Source organism: Lycium ferocissimum, unplaced genomic scaffold, assembly GCF_029784015.1.
Source record: "Lycium ferocissimum isolate CSIRO_LF1 unplaced genomic scaffold, AGI_CSIRO_Lferr_CH_V1 ctg3701, whole genome shotgun sequence".
Classification (NCBI taxonomy): domain Eukaryota; kingdom Viridiplantae; phylum Streptophyta; class Magnoliopsida; order Solanales; family Solanaceae; genus Lycium; species Lycium ferocissimum.
In genome coordinates this window covers 25966-39386 of record NW_026725467.1, presented here as the reverse complement: position 1 = coordinate 39386, position 13421 = coordinate 25966, and the positions used below count along the sequence as shown (strand labels likewise).

At 36.4% G+C, this 13421-nt stretch overlaps 1 protein-coding gene across 1 annotated transcript; it reads right to left on the bottom strand.

The window, feature by feature from the left end:
- Positions 1-223: 223 nt before the first annotated feature.
- Positions 224-11947, bottom strand: LOC132044139 (phospholipase D delta-like). The gene is made up of 11 exons (XM_059434633.1): positions 11859-11947; positions 9952-11131; positions 9661-9777; positions 4694-4888; positions 3953-4216; positions 3813-3881; positions 3524-3671; positions 2246-2394; positions 1631-1792; positions 1304-1501; positions 224-834 (listed from the first exon to the last, which is right to left on the bottom strand). Exons 2-11 carry the CDS (start codon positions 10864-10866, stop codon positions 541-543), a joined length of 2511 nt encoding a protein of 836 aa, XP_059290616.1. The 5' UTR covers positions 10867-11131; positions 11859-11947; the 3' UTR covers positions 224-540.
- Between the last annotated feature and the right edge of the window lie 1474 nt (positions 11948-13421).

The following is a 13421-nucleotide window of genomic DNA, read 5'->3' as shown; positions in this document are numbered from 1 at the left end:
ACTAAATTTATCTAAGATTAATTCATTGCTCATGCATACTTAATTGTTAGTATAATTTATATGATGTTCCTAATTTCATATTACATCAACTCTACAGAGTTCAAAGTATTTGTCAATCTTTTGTTAACACCTAGCATGCACATTGTACAGACCTCTTAACTAGTTGTAGGAACAAAAGAAACATACATTTTGTGGAAACATTTTCAGCTGTTTAAGAAAGAACTAAATTTGTACAATTGTCAAACAAATTTGGATAAAACCGTCTCCTATCATGGATAATGTTTCTGAATAAATGCAATTTCCAGCATAAACAATCACTTCATTATTTATCAGCATGGCAGTTCAGCCAAAAATTAATTGATAACTTCAAGGACTTCTATTTGAAGTTCTCTTATCTTCCTTGCTTAGCTTCAATAGTAACAAGTCCAAAAGGACAATGCATTTTTTCTTTTTTTGCTTTTAGGCATCCAGTATCAGAATCTCACTGGCCCGACTAAGGACAACGCGTTTCAAGCAGTGCCATTAGATGATATGTGATTGTTAAGTGGTAAGAGCATCAGGAAGATTTGTAGGTGCCCCTAAAATCTTACCACCAACATCAGGGAAGCTTTCAAAGCCAGGAAGATTTGTGACATCTCCATTTTTGCTAACCTGAATAGGGTATTGCATCAAGTGCCCCTTCATCTTTTTGTACTCATCTCCTGCAAATGCATTCCAGTTGTATCTAGCCATCTCATTAACACGTCGAACACATTCCACAGTCTGGGGCTCCATGAAGGTATTTTCAACCAATCCAAGGTGCTCAGCCCAGAGAGACATCCGATAACCATAGACCTGCATGCAGAAAAGATACATTTCCATTGATTTTGTGGTTATAGTCATAAATTTCACTTATATGCACTGCTAGTATGATGAAAATTGCACTATTAGGGCAATTTAACTTGATGTAGAAGGTTATTTGCCTTATTCTGCATCTACTAATTCCAGTTATTATGTTAATTATCTGTAATTATCTTTTAAATGACATTTACATTGTCAATATATAGAACTTAAATTCATATGAAGTTCTCTTGTCTTGCATTAACCCCTTAATACACTCATGTACTAAGAATAACAATTCATCTAGTTTAGTCATCCAATTACACTGCAACAGTGATCCATCTACTGTACTACATCCTGTTAGTTCTAAAATTCTGTACTACTTTATCAACTATAGAATTCTTTTAGGTGTTTCCAAAGAAAATCAGAAGTTGGACAAGCTTCTTCAGCTAAAAAGGGTAAACTGATAAATTCAATCCCAAACCTGGCCATGTGGATGGCTATCCTTTCTTGCCCATGTATAATTCGGTTGGTAAGCTCCCATAGCAATTTCTGTGTCCCTTGAACCACTCAAAGATCTTTGATTGATATTTGCAGAACCCATCAAGACATATTCATCATCTACTATCATTCCTTTTGAGTGTACATAGATCATAAATCTCCCAAACTTTTGAGCCAATCCCTGCGAGAGTTTAACAGACAAAATGTCAGTGTATTTCAGATGTACTAAATGTTAGAATTTCTTAGTTGACAAGAGATAATGGAAATGCAGGAGAAGTAGTAGTCCCTGTAAATTAAGATATAACTGTACCAGTAAACGGTCCTGGATACTCGTTTTCTCACTTCTAGGCTTTACTTCACGTTTCCCTAGGCAGTAGAAGTTCAAGTAATCCTGAGGATGAAAATACTCAGAAAGGCCTGCCTTTTCAAGAGCCTCTGTGACAATTTTGTACATCATAGCCATTGTTTGGCTCTGTAACAATTGCAATTCCAGAATAAGAATTTTGTTAGAAAAAGCAAAGAATATTTATCAGAATTGACGAATTAGTGAGGCATTATGAACAACCAGTTCGGCTCGATCATTAGACAACCAATGTAGAGCTTGAGCTAAAAAAAAATTCATGTAGTACTGTTAGAATTTCAAATCTTGTTGACTGGATAAGTATGATTTTAAAACATGTGAACATATATTTACATCTTTTTGCAGTCTAAGAAAATGGAGTCTTTGTGGGTATTAACGAGTCACCTCACAGCTTGATGATGAGCTTGAGGTCTATTCAATCATAAAACATATGACGAGTTGAGTGTTCAGTATCCTGGTTCATTTACTGATTTACTATAAAAACTAGAGGAAGAACAAGCTTTATAACGCAAGCATTTACCAAATACAAAACTCATATAACAAATAAGTACAGTTCACTCGAACCTGCCAGAAGAGAATTTCTTGCACTGCTTTACTGGTTGGGACACCTTCGGGCCACATCGGAACCACAATGTATGCTGCAAAAGGTTCATTTGCTGCTATTTTTCTGGCTATTTTCAGAGCAATTTCCATAGGGACTAGGTTATTAGCTCCTGTTAGAAAGATATAGTACTGAAAATGTTATATACTGACATTCAAGTAAGTTACGAAATTAATTTTGCTTGTTAAATGCTCATTTTAATTGCTAGCTAGAGCTTCTCTCCTTCAATCATATGCAAATATCCTATGTTTCTTGTTATAAGTCGAAATTGATAATTCAGATGCAGTAGAAATGGTAAATCATAGATTCATTTTGGTAATCCCGCTGCCTTATTATCCTACATATCGTCAGATGTCTAGTGGACCTGTTAAGTATGTAGACATCTGTATCAGATTTCTTATCTTGCTTCACTAGATTTTGCTCTCCTTAGATGGTATACACTAGAATTAATTTCCATTTGAATTTTAAACAGAACATTAGTAAGTATGCATTACATTGGCATCTACAATACATAAGAATTTCTTTACCACATGGTCCTACACAACGTTTGATGGTAATGTCTGATACTAGTAGAGGAGCTTTATATAAAAGTACGAGTTTTACTAGACATTTTTAATGAAATGCGACTTATGAATTCCAATGTTTGTGCTAATATGTAACATCAACAAAATCAAGTTCGGTAGTCATTTGTCAGACTATTTTGACTTCCCTAACAAACCAATTCGAGAAACAAAATATGTCTGCAAAACACCAAGTTCAATAATTTGACCAAGTTGTGAACAAACTCTTACCTTCTTTTATTAAATCAATCGACTACTTCTTACGCTATTTCGGAAACCCAAGGACCTCAATCCCAAACTAGCTGAATCGGCTATATGAAGCCTCTATATACATTCTGCTCTCAAACCCCTTGGTTCTACCAAAAAACAATTATTTCAAGGAAAATTGGGTATTTTCTAAAAATAGAGGTTCTTTAAAATATTTTTCCTTTACAAATATCTAACGAACTCCCATCTTGCTTGTGGACAAAATTTTCCAAGTTGGAAAAAGAATATGACAGACTTGTCACCGGCTCGATCATATAATCTTGCAACTTAATGCAACTTAAACATTCAGCTGTTTATATGCACGATCAAGTTTGTTGTTATCACTAGCAAAAGTAGAAAAGTGAAAGAAGTTAGACTATCATCTAGAAGTTTTAAAGAACAATAGTTGGAATTGAGTTGAGAACACCTGCATACCTGCATTGCGGTATGATGGCCAGCTATATGAAGAACCAAGAAAATACTGATTCTCTACGTAAACGAAGTGCTGGGCAGATCGAATTGCTTTCACATAAGCCAAATGTATGCTTCTTTCTATCTTCAAATTTTTTCCACTGACAAGATTCTGCAAATGGACATAACTTATTGACATGTTCCATTTTCACTTTCTGACTTGATTTGGCACACAGCATGCATCTACCAGCAAGAACTTTCTGAAACTAGTAATATATAGAACTCAGGTTTTCAAAAAGCTCAGTTATTATACCTGAGCCTCTGCTTCCTTAATGTCCTTTGGAAATCCTTTTACTGATCCTGAATCAATTGATCGAAATACCTGGAAAGAGTGCACAATAAATAGTTAAGATGAACTTCTAATGATTGAGAGGGAAGAAATATGTCCAATACCTGCACATTCCAACTCTCAGGATCTTGTTCACTTGTCACATGGACCACACGGTCAGCATCTGGCCCAGCAGAAGGCATGCGAATTGCTGCTATTCGATCTAACCTAAGCAATGTATCAGCCCCTTGTTTGACTTTTCTTAGTTTGAGCCATTTCATGGCCTTGTTATATCTTTGCTCAAAGTTTGTTAAAACATCATAAGCAGCAGGACCATCAATTTTACAGTGTAGATCATGCCATGGTTCTCTTGGGCCACTTGAAGTAGTCTGTATGTAGGTAAGAGATACAGTGATACATCTAACAAATTATTAGCTATCAGAAGGATATATGAAAGAAACGACGAAGGCTACATTCAGTGTAGAACATAAAAACTACTGTGTTCCAGGATGATGGTAGTAAAATAATATGTTGTTCAGATATGACTATAATGGTAAGTCTTCTGTTTAAAATCTAGATTTCAGCTGCTATTTCATGAAAAGGAAAGATACTGTTACTTGTTTTCACCTGCTTTCAAAATAGTAACATGCAAAATTGAAACCTGAGGTGTAGATCCATCAAACAGTATATGGAGTGTATCTTTCATATAAATAAGGACTGACAATTGATGGACCAAATATGGAGAAAATGGTTATGTTCTTTGGACAATATTTTATATAGAAGATTTTCAGGATTATAATGTACTATGACGACTCGAAAAAACCTTTTCCAGAGAAGTTCAAAAATTAAAAAAATTAACAGCTTACTGTGAATGTAGGATTATGAACATCATTTCCAAAGACAGTATCGAGATCGCTGAACAGTCTATGTTCTGGAGTATCATAGCGGCCATCACATAAGTCCAGGCCACCAATAAAAGCAGTGATTTTTCGTTGATTCCTAGGTGCTTCTGTGTCAACAAGCACACATTTCTGATGATGTGTAAAAAGGTTTCCAACAATCTGCAGAAGCAAGTGAGTCTTTGATCATAGTTATTGTTAATAGTCAAAGTAAAAACAATTCTACTGACAACAGAGGCAGAAGCAGTAACAGATCTATAGAAAGAGAGAAGAAAACCAGGTACAAAACTCAACAAAAAGGAAAAACAAATGACAAAAGAAAAGGAACAAGACAAAGTGCCCCTCCTCCCTCTATTATCCTTGTTTAGTGCTATTTTCTAGAACATTGGTAAGGTCCAAAAAGGTTATTCAAAGACTCAAAAAAACTTGTTAACATCAACAATCCTATCTGTGTTGCTATTTCAGAACCATTCAATCCTACTATTAAGATTGTAGGTTAGAAGAGGTACTTAGGATTCCATCACTGTGTTGCCAATTCCAATGGACAAATATGGTGTTTTTGGAAGAACTTTGATCACACTGAAATCCTAGATAACAATGATCAACAAATCACTTTGAAACTCAAAGACCACTCTAATGACACTGGTACTTTTGTATCTGCTATTTATGCTAAATGTACCTCTGTGGAAAGGAAGGAACTTTGGGACAGTTTAGAAAATATGAACAATATTATTTCAGGCCCTTGGTGTATAGGAGGTGATTTCAATGTTATAATGGATCAGGATGAAAAATTGGGGGGAAATCCTCATAGGACTCATAACAGCATGGATTTCATTGAATGTATGGATTCATGTGGCTTGGATGATGTTGGTTTCACTGGTCCTAAGTACACCTGGTGCAACAATTGGATACCTTCTTTGAGAGTATGGCAAAGACTTGACAGAATTCTCATTAATGATGAATGGGCTCAAATTTGGCAAAACAATCTTGTGCAGCATCTTGCTAGGACAGGCTTTGACCACAGACCTCTCCTGATGAAATGTCAATATTAAATACTTTAAATTTCTGAATTTTTGGACTGAACAAGATGATTTCTTAGATATTGTTCAAGAATCTTGGAATGAGGAGACTAGTGGGAATCATATGTGGATATTGCAAACCAAGTTAAAGAGGCTTAGTAAGAAACTGAGTGACTGGTCAAGAAACAGTATTAGGAATATTAATGATCATGTCACCACATGGGAAGCTAAGATGGAAATTTTGGAGAATTTGGATATTCTGCATAACACTGATCAAGAAAGAGGGAATCTTAATACAGGATATGCCGACTACATCAAATGGCTCAATATGCAAGATTCCCTCCTAAGGCAGAAGGCTAAGCTCAACAAGTTCAAAGATAGTGACAAGAACACTAAATGCTTTCACAGTGTTCTTAGTGACCGGAGAAGGAGATTACAGATCATGAGAATCAAGAACAGTAGAGGAAGATGGGTCCAAGGAAAAGATAAGATTTTTCTAGGACTCCTATCAGACATTACAAGAAACAGTTCAACCTCAACTTACCTGAGGTGGGCAACAACATTTTGAGCTGTATTCCAAATCTAGTTACTGATGAGGATAACCAAATGCTTACCAAGGTTCCGGATGAGGAAGAAATCAAGAGTGCCATTTTCAACATGAGTCATGAAAGTTCTACTGGCCCTGATGGCTTTGGAGGTAAACTTTATCAAGTCTGTTCGAACATAATTAAGTTTGACATCATTAATTTCATTCATGATTTCTTTAAAGGAAAACCCCTCACTAAATTTTATACTCACACATGTCTTACTTTGATTCCAAAAATTGAGTGTCCTGCTAGTTTTACTGATCTCAGGCCTATTAGCTTGAGTAATTTTTCAAACAAAATTATCTCTAAGATTTTGGCCAATAGGCTTAATCCCTTACTTCCTAAACTAATTTCTGAAAATCAGAGTGGATTCATATCAGGTAGCCTAATAACAGATAATGTGATGCTTACCCAAGAGATAATTCATAGTATTTTTTTTTATTTTTTTTTAAAATGAGGGTGGTAATGTGGTGCTTAAACTAGACATGACTAAAGCATATGATAGAATTTTATGGCAATTCCTAGATAAGGTGATGAACAGGTTTGGCTTAAGTCAAAAATGGAATCATTTGATAGGGAGGAGTATATCTAATGTCTAGTATTCTATCATCCTGAATGGTGCTAGGTAGGGTTTCTTTACTTCTTCTCAGGGTCTTAAACAAGGTGATCCCATATCACCTTCTGTTTATAATTGCTGCTGAGGTGTTATCTAGATCACTCAATAATCTCCTTCATAATCCAAAGTTTACTTCCTTTGCTATGCACAAGAATGGCCCCACCATCCCTCATCTTGCCTATGCAGATGATAGTGATCTTTACCAGTGGCAAGTCTAAATCCATCAAACTCATCATCAAGCAGATTAACAGATATGAGAAAATTTCTGGTCGACTTGTTAACAAGGAGAAATAATTCTTCCTCACTGCTCCCAAAACATGTGCTTACAGAATTAACATAATAAGAGACTGTACTGGTTTCATGGATAAGGAGTTTCCCTTCACTTATCTTGGGTGTCCCATTTACACTAGCAAGAAAATAATTTGTTACTTTGACTACATGGTCACTAGAGTTATTAAGAGGATGAATGGTTGGCAAGGGCATATGTTATTCTTTGGGGGTAAGCAGGTGCTTATTAAAAGTGTTATTCAAGCTCTTCGCACTTATATCCTCACTGCTATTAACCCCCCTAATGAAAGCTTAGAACTGATTGAGAAACACATTGCTAATTTCTTTTGGGGGAAAAGTGGAGACAAAAATAATTATCACTGGAGCTCATGGAGCAATATGAGTTACCCTATCTGGCATTAATATAAGCAACATGCAGGATATAACCAACACTCTTGCTATTAAGAGATGGTGGAAATTTAGGTCTGAAAAGTCTCTTTGGGCTAATTTTTTGATTGCCAAATACTGTTCTAAAATGCATCCTGCAGGCAAGAAATGGTGTTTTGGTAATTCTCAAGCCTGGAAACAATTGCTAAAAGCTAGAGACAAAAGTGAGAAATTCATCAATTGGAGAATTTGTAATGGTTCTTGCAATTTTTGGTGGGATAATTGGACAGAGAAGGGTCCCATTGGCCAACTTTGTCCTAACTTGCTACCTGGCAACAACATGAACATCAGAGTTAAAGATTTCATTATCAATAGAAGGTGGAACATGATTAAGCTTTATAACACTATCCCTTGCAACATTGCCCTTCATAGCAGTTCCATTGGAATGAAGAAGAGGATTAGGCTATTTGGAGTAATTCCAGTGATGGAAAATACTGTAACTATAGTGCTTGGCAACAGGATAGAAGACACAGATCTAAAAACCCTCTGTTGAATGCCATTTGGAACAACTCTATTCCCTTTAAATTCTTTTTCCTTAGCTGCAGACTTTATTTTAGCAAACCTCCTTTCAATGAGAACATGACATGGATGGCTAATAGAAGAGACTCCAACTGTGTATGTTGTGCCATTTCAGCACCTGATAATATGTAACACTGTTTTGTGGATGGTCAAGCTGCTCAACTGATATGGAGAAAGATTGGTGCAACCCTAGGCATTAGAATTCAACAGATCTCCACTAGAGCTTTGTTAAACACTTGGTGGAACAAAAAACAACTGAATAAAAAGTCCACAAGTTTACTCTCCAAATCTATCCAGTGATCATTCTATGGCAATTGTGGAAGGAGTGGACTGCTTGCAGGTTTGAAAACCAAAAGAAATTGTCACATTACAATCTAGAGCTACATTGCTTGTGGCACATCAAAACTGCCTTGAATAATGCTTTTCCTAATGTGAATACCGAGGGAAGTTGGATCCACATTTGTGATATGATAGAAAACCTCAATCCTGTTATGAGATACATCACTATTTATTGGGAAAAACCTGAGAGAGGAGAAGTCAAGCTTAACACAGACGGGAGCTACATTACAGTTAATGGAAGGGCAGCTACTGGTGGTATTCTGAGGGATGAAAATGGAGATTTTATACTAGCATTTTCCTTTCCTATAAACTGTAACAACAACAATGAGGCTGAAGCACTGGCTGTTAAGGAAGGAATTGATATTTGCAAAGAGAGAGGAATTAACAAGCTGAAAATTGAAATGGATTCTCAAATCATTTCCAACATGCTGATCAATAGAGGAACTGACAACCTTAAGCTTAAGCACATTATCAACAACACTGTTAACAACATCGATAGTGCAGATATTCAGATTAATCACTGTTATAGGGAGGCAAATAAAGTGGCAGATTTCCTTGCTAAAATTGCTTCAACAAGTAGAAATAGGACCTTGTATCATTCTCTTCAAGACTTACCAAGAGAAGCAAAGGGGCTAATTCAACTTGACAAATGGCATCTTCCTACTGTTAAAAGGAGATTTGAAAAATGTAACTTTCTTTGTTAGTTAATTTGATTACTATTTTTAGATTTGGGATGGACACTGTATAGGCTGCTAGTCCTCCCTTTAGATTGTTTTAACAATCTTTCTTTTTTTTTTCTCATTAGAGGCAAGGTCCATGTCCTCCTCTAATTCTATAAGTTTTTTTCTTATGCATGACACGGTAGGGGTCAAGCCAAAACCCCCCACACCTTAGGCTCACAACCTAGTGGTGATGGCTTAATATATATAAAAAATAATAAAAAATAAAAAGTGACTCTTTGATCAACAGATGAAATCAAAGATAATGGGCTAGCAGTTCCCTTGATTGAATTCTGATAGAAAAATTACTTGCTTGTTCTAGATTTACGACTTTTTCAAGTATTAAAATAATCATCCAATTAGAATTCATCTGACAAATATTTTTCCCTCCCTTTCCCCTAAGAAAAAGAAAAGTATAAACCTGTCGCTTGAGAACACTAAGCTTACTGCTGGCAGAACGGGGACAAAGCACACAGTGTACACTTGAGTGTTTAAAAAACTTTCTAGTCTCTTCATCATGAGTTTGCATTATACCTTCCTGCATTCAAGCTCATAAGTCAATAAGACCAATATTGCGATACTTACCAAATAGCTTTATGTTCCATATATCTAGAGAAAAGACTGCAATTATGATTGTCATGAGAAATCACATCAATGGATAGCTTCTCTATGATAAATAAGTTTAATAGTTTTCTCTAGTCCGTGATATTACCGTTTTGAGGAATAAGTCATCATTTGAAGTTTTATCATCCCAAATGAGCAAAATCACACGTACTCCTTCTTGTGACTTGTACTTGAGCAAATCTCCCAGTGTTCGTTCCCCTGCCGAAGGCAATGGTCTTGTAGGTTCTCTTACTAGCCGTATAGGATGATATACGGACCAACCAACAACATATATTAGATACTTAGCTTCTAACATGGCATGACATATGTCTTCCCAGCATTTGTTATTATTAAAAACCTTCCCATCATCTAGCAAAATTTCAGGAAGTGTTGCATCAGGCACATGAGCATCCTGATAAAGAGTAACATTTCCTCCTCTTCGTAGTGGAAAATAAGTATGCGGTACTCCTACACTATTGGCATCACCTCCAACACCGTTTCTATATAAAGGGTTCTCTGCCACTGGCTTGTATTGGATTGACAGATGCAGTTGAGCACCAGTTTTCAAGGGATCCCCAGAATGTCCAAGAATAGGGAACCAACTACTTATTTCTTTACCTGCAAGAATTTTATCAGCAGGTATTTCCACCTTTCCAATCAGTTCAGCGCCTACCCCATCATTATCCTTGACAAAAAACTCAACTTTGTCAACTGTGTGAGCAACTGGTATATGGACATGCTCATTCCATGACGGATTTTCATCATTGCGAATCACCATTGTTCGAGCTACTTTTGCCCCGCCTATACACACAGACACATAGGGGTCACTAGTATCTATTATTTTACGAGCTGACTTCCCTGAATCCTTGCTCTTAACCTTTCGCGTAGATCCAAAAGGGCTAAACTTGGAACAACATGTCATGTCCATATTTGGAAGTGACTGGGCTTCTATAATCTGCAAGTCCAGTTCTCCGTGCAGGAGTACTGGACCTCCAGGTATGTCCATACCAGGTTTTCCAGCCATAGGAACACAATTCCCTGATTTTAACTAACTGAATGCCTTATTTTCCTTCCTAATGCATGTCTTACTCCAAACTCAATTCGCCATTGTTTTGCCAAAAATGGAAACTGATAAGGAACGGACGTGTTTCCTCACCTGATAGATCATTCAATTTTCACAAACAGAAAAATCCCGTGTCATCAAGCTTGCAAGTCTTCATCTGGCAGGCATAAATATTGTCAATTATGCCAATGAAATCCTTCACCAAAACATATCCAACATGATGGAACTGGAAAAATGAACAAGAACAAAGGAAATATAGGTGAACACAGATAACAAATTGCAACCATTTATTCAATAATGTCGTGCATGTCTTTGTTGGATCTAGATTGGTTCTACTTGTTAACATATCAATCAATTAACAGCAGAAATTTCTTAATTAGACAAAATCTCTTTTGCTCAACACAATTTTTGTTTCTTATTGAGTCCTCGTAGGTGCGGCCCACTTGGTGTTCAATCACCTTGACAGGCTACTCCATGGTCTTTGGCGTGAAATAACCCCTTTTATTTTTGTAAAATCCACTAAATATCTATATCTAATATTACTATTAATTAACTCAACGACGTTATAAGAACTCATTAACATCAAATTCTTGATCCACCTCTGCCTCAGAGTTGTCCTCAATGGCACCCCTTCAAAATTTAACCTTTGCAAAAACTCAAAATAATGCATGCACACACTCATTACCAAATTAAATTTAAAGCCTAGTTAATTCTCCATGTGGAGACATGCATTAAAAGATGACAAATCCTTCAGATCTCTAAACTTGTCTAGGTTAGTAATAAACACGAGAGAAGTCCAATGAATGACAAAAGAATGGCATTGACAATTTTTTTTTTTTTTTTTTTTTTTATGTAATATGTTTATTGCATGTGTATATAGGACGCACATATTTATACGTAATTTACATTTGATTGAGGTGGGGGAGGAGAGCTGTGTTTATACGTTAATTTACCTGAAGAATGATGACAAGAAGGGTAACAGAGAAATGGAAATATCCAAAGAGACATTTCGAGTTTTTGTTTGTTTCAGTAAAGAGACTTTGGCCATTAGACTCCGAATTTGGTGGGAATTGGAAAATAGTTTGGGTTTGTTTATTCAAGGCTAATTATGCGCTATGCCGTTCTTTCTTCTTTTTCCCCCCTTACTTATCTGCCTTTATTCGTTCAAAAAAAATCTTGGAAGGAATTACTTTAGTTTCCATACAATTGGTGCCTCCTAGTGAATCATATATTCTATGATTATGATAATGAAATCTCGCACATATAGTTTTTAATAGAATTATTTGCACTAATGGCCTAGTTTGAAGCCACTTTTTAAATTTATCCTGTTATAAAATAATAAAACTAGAACGAGAATATTTGTAGAGAGAAGAGAGGGAATTCTTTATTTCTCTTGTTAGGGATGTGTTTATAATGAAGGAGAACCTCTATATTATAAGGGAAAACTGATTTGATCCCAAAGTCACTAACTCTAAATTTTCTCCTAAAGATAGACATTCACAATAATAAACAATATTTATAATACTCCCCTTTGGATGTTTATTTGATAGATAATGTGCCTCATTAAAACCTTATTAGAAAAAACCAGTGGAAAAAATTCTAGTGAAGGGAAAAGAGTACACATTTATAATAATACGCATTTTGGCTGCTTCATTAAAAATCTTACCAGGAAAACCCAATTGGGACAAAAATCTTGGTTAAGGGAAAACGAGTACAACGAGTATTAACTCCCCCCTGATGAGAACATCAATCCAAAACTTGAATCTTCGCACCCCAATCTTGTGCACCATTGTAACGACCCGCTAGGTCGTTGGGGGGGGGGGGACTTAGAAAACTAGACCGCCATTGGGAATTTTGAGGCAGCGAGTGAGCCCGTAGTGTGTTTTAATGTATTTGTGCATGTTTTGTTTGCGCCTATAGGGCCTTGGATTGGTGTTGGGATTTTTGGGTGAAAACTGGTGCAAAAACCCGAGCTACTGGTCAAAATGGACCGCTGTAGCGGGTGATGGGCCACTGCAGCGGGTCCGTCGTAGCGAGGTGGGGGTCGCCGTCTTGGGGAAGCAGGACTTTAATGAGGTCCGCCATAGCAGGAGCTAGCGAGACGTCTGCAGCGAGGCTTGGACAGTTGTAGCGGTCGGCACGAGGCAGAATCAGCGTTTATTATTCTTTATTCCTAACCCATTCCCCACATAACACCCAAAACAGTTTCCAAGAACTGCTATGGCGAAATTCTAAGGCTAGGGATAGAGTACACTTAAAAGGTAAGTCTCAACCCTTGACTTTATTAATTCCATTGTCATGTTAGATTCCAGGATTAGTTAAAGGTCCATTAATGGTGAATGAAAGGGCTAAAACTCTAGAACTTAAGAAACCCTTGATTAATGAATGGGTTGTTGATTTTATTGCTGTTTAATCATCTAGGAGTATAGATTATCACTTCCTAGGACGAGAACTTGTCTATTAATGGTGGAACTTGTTGAATGAGACCTAAGGTTTCATAAAGATAATAACTTTGG

What these genes read in the sequence shown, in the direction of transcription:
- LOC132044139 (XM_059434633.1), bottom strand. Translation starts at nt 10,866, where the DNA reads ATGGCTGGAAAACCTGGTATGGACATACCTGGAGGTCCAGTACTCCTG. An exon ending in CTGAGAGTTGGAATGTGCAG is followed by an intron (nt 3,882 to 3,952) that starts GTATTGGACATA and finishes CACTCTTTCCAG; the next exon opens with GTATTTCGATCAATTGATTC. An exon ending in TTAAGGAAGCAGAGGCTCAG is followed by an intron (nt 3,672 to 3,812) that starts GTATAATAACTG and finishes GTCCATTTGCAG; the next exon opens with AATCTTGTCAGTGGAAAAAA.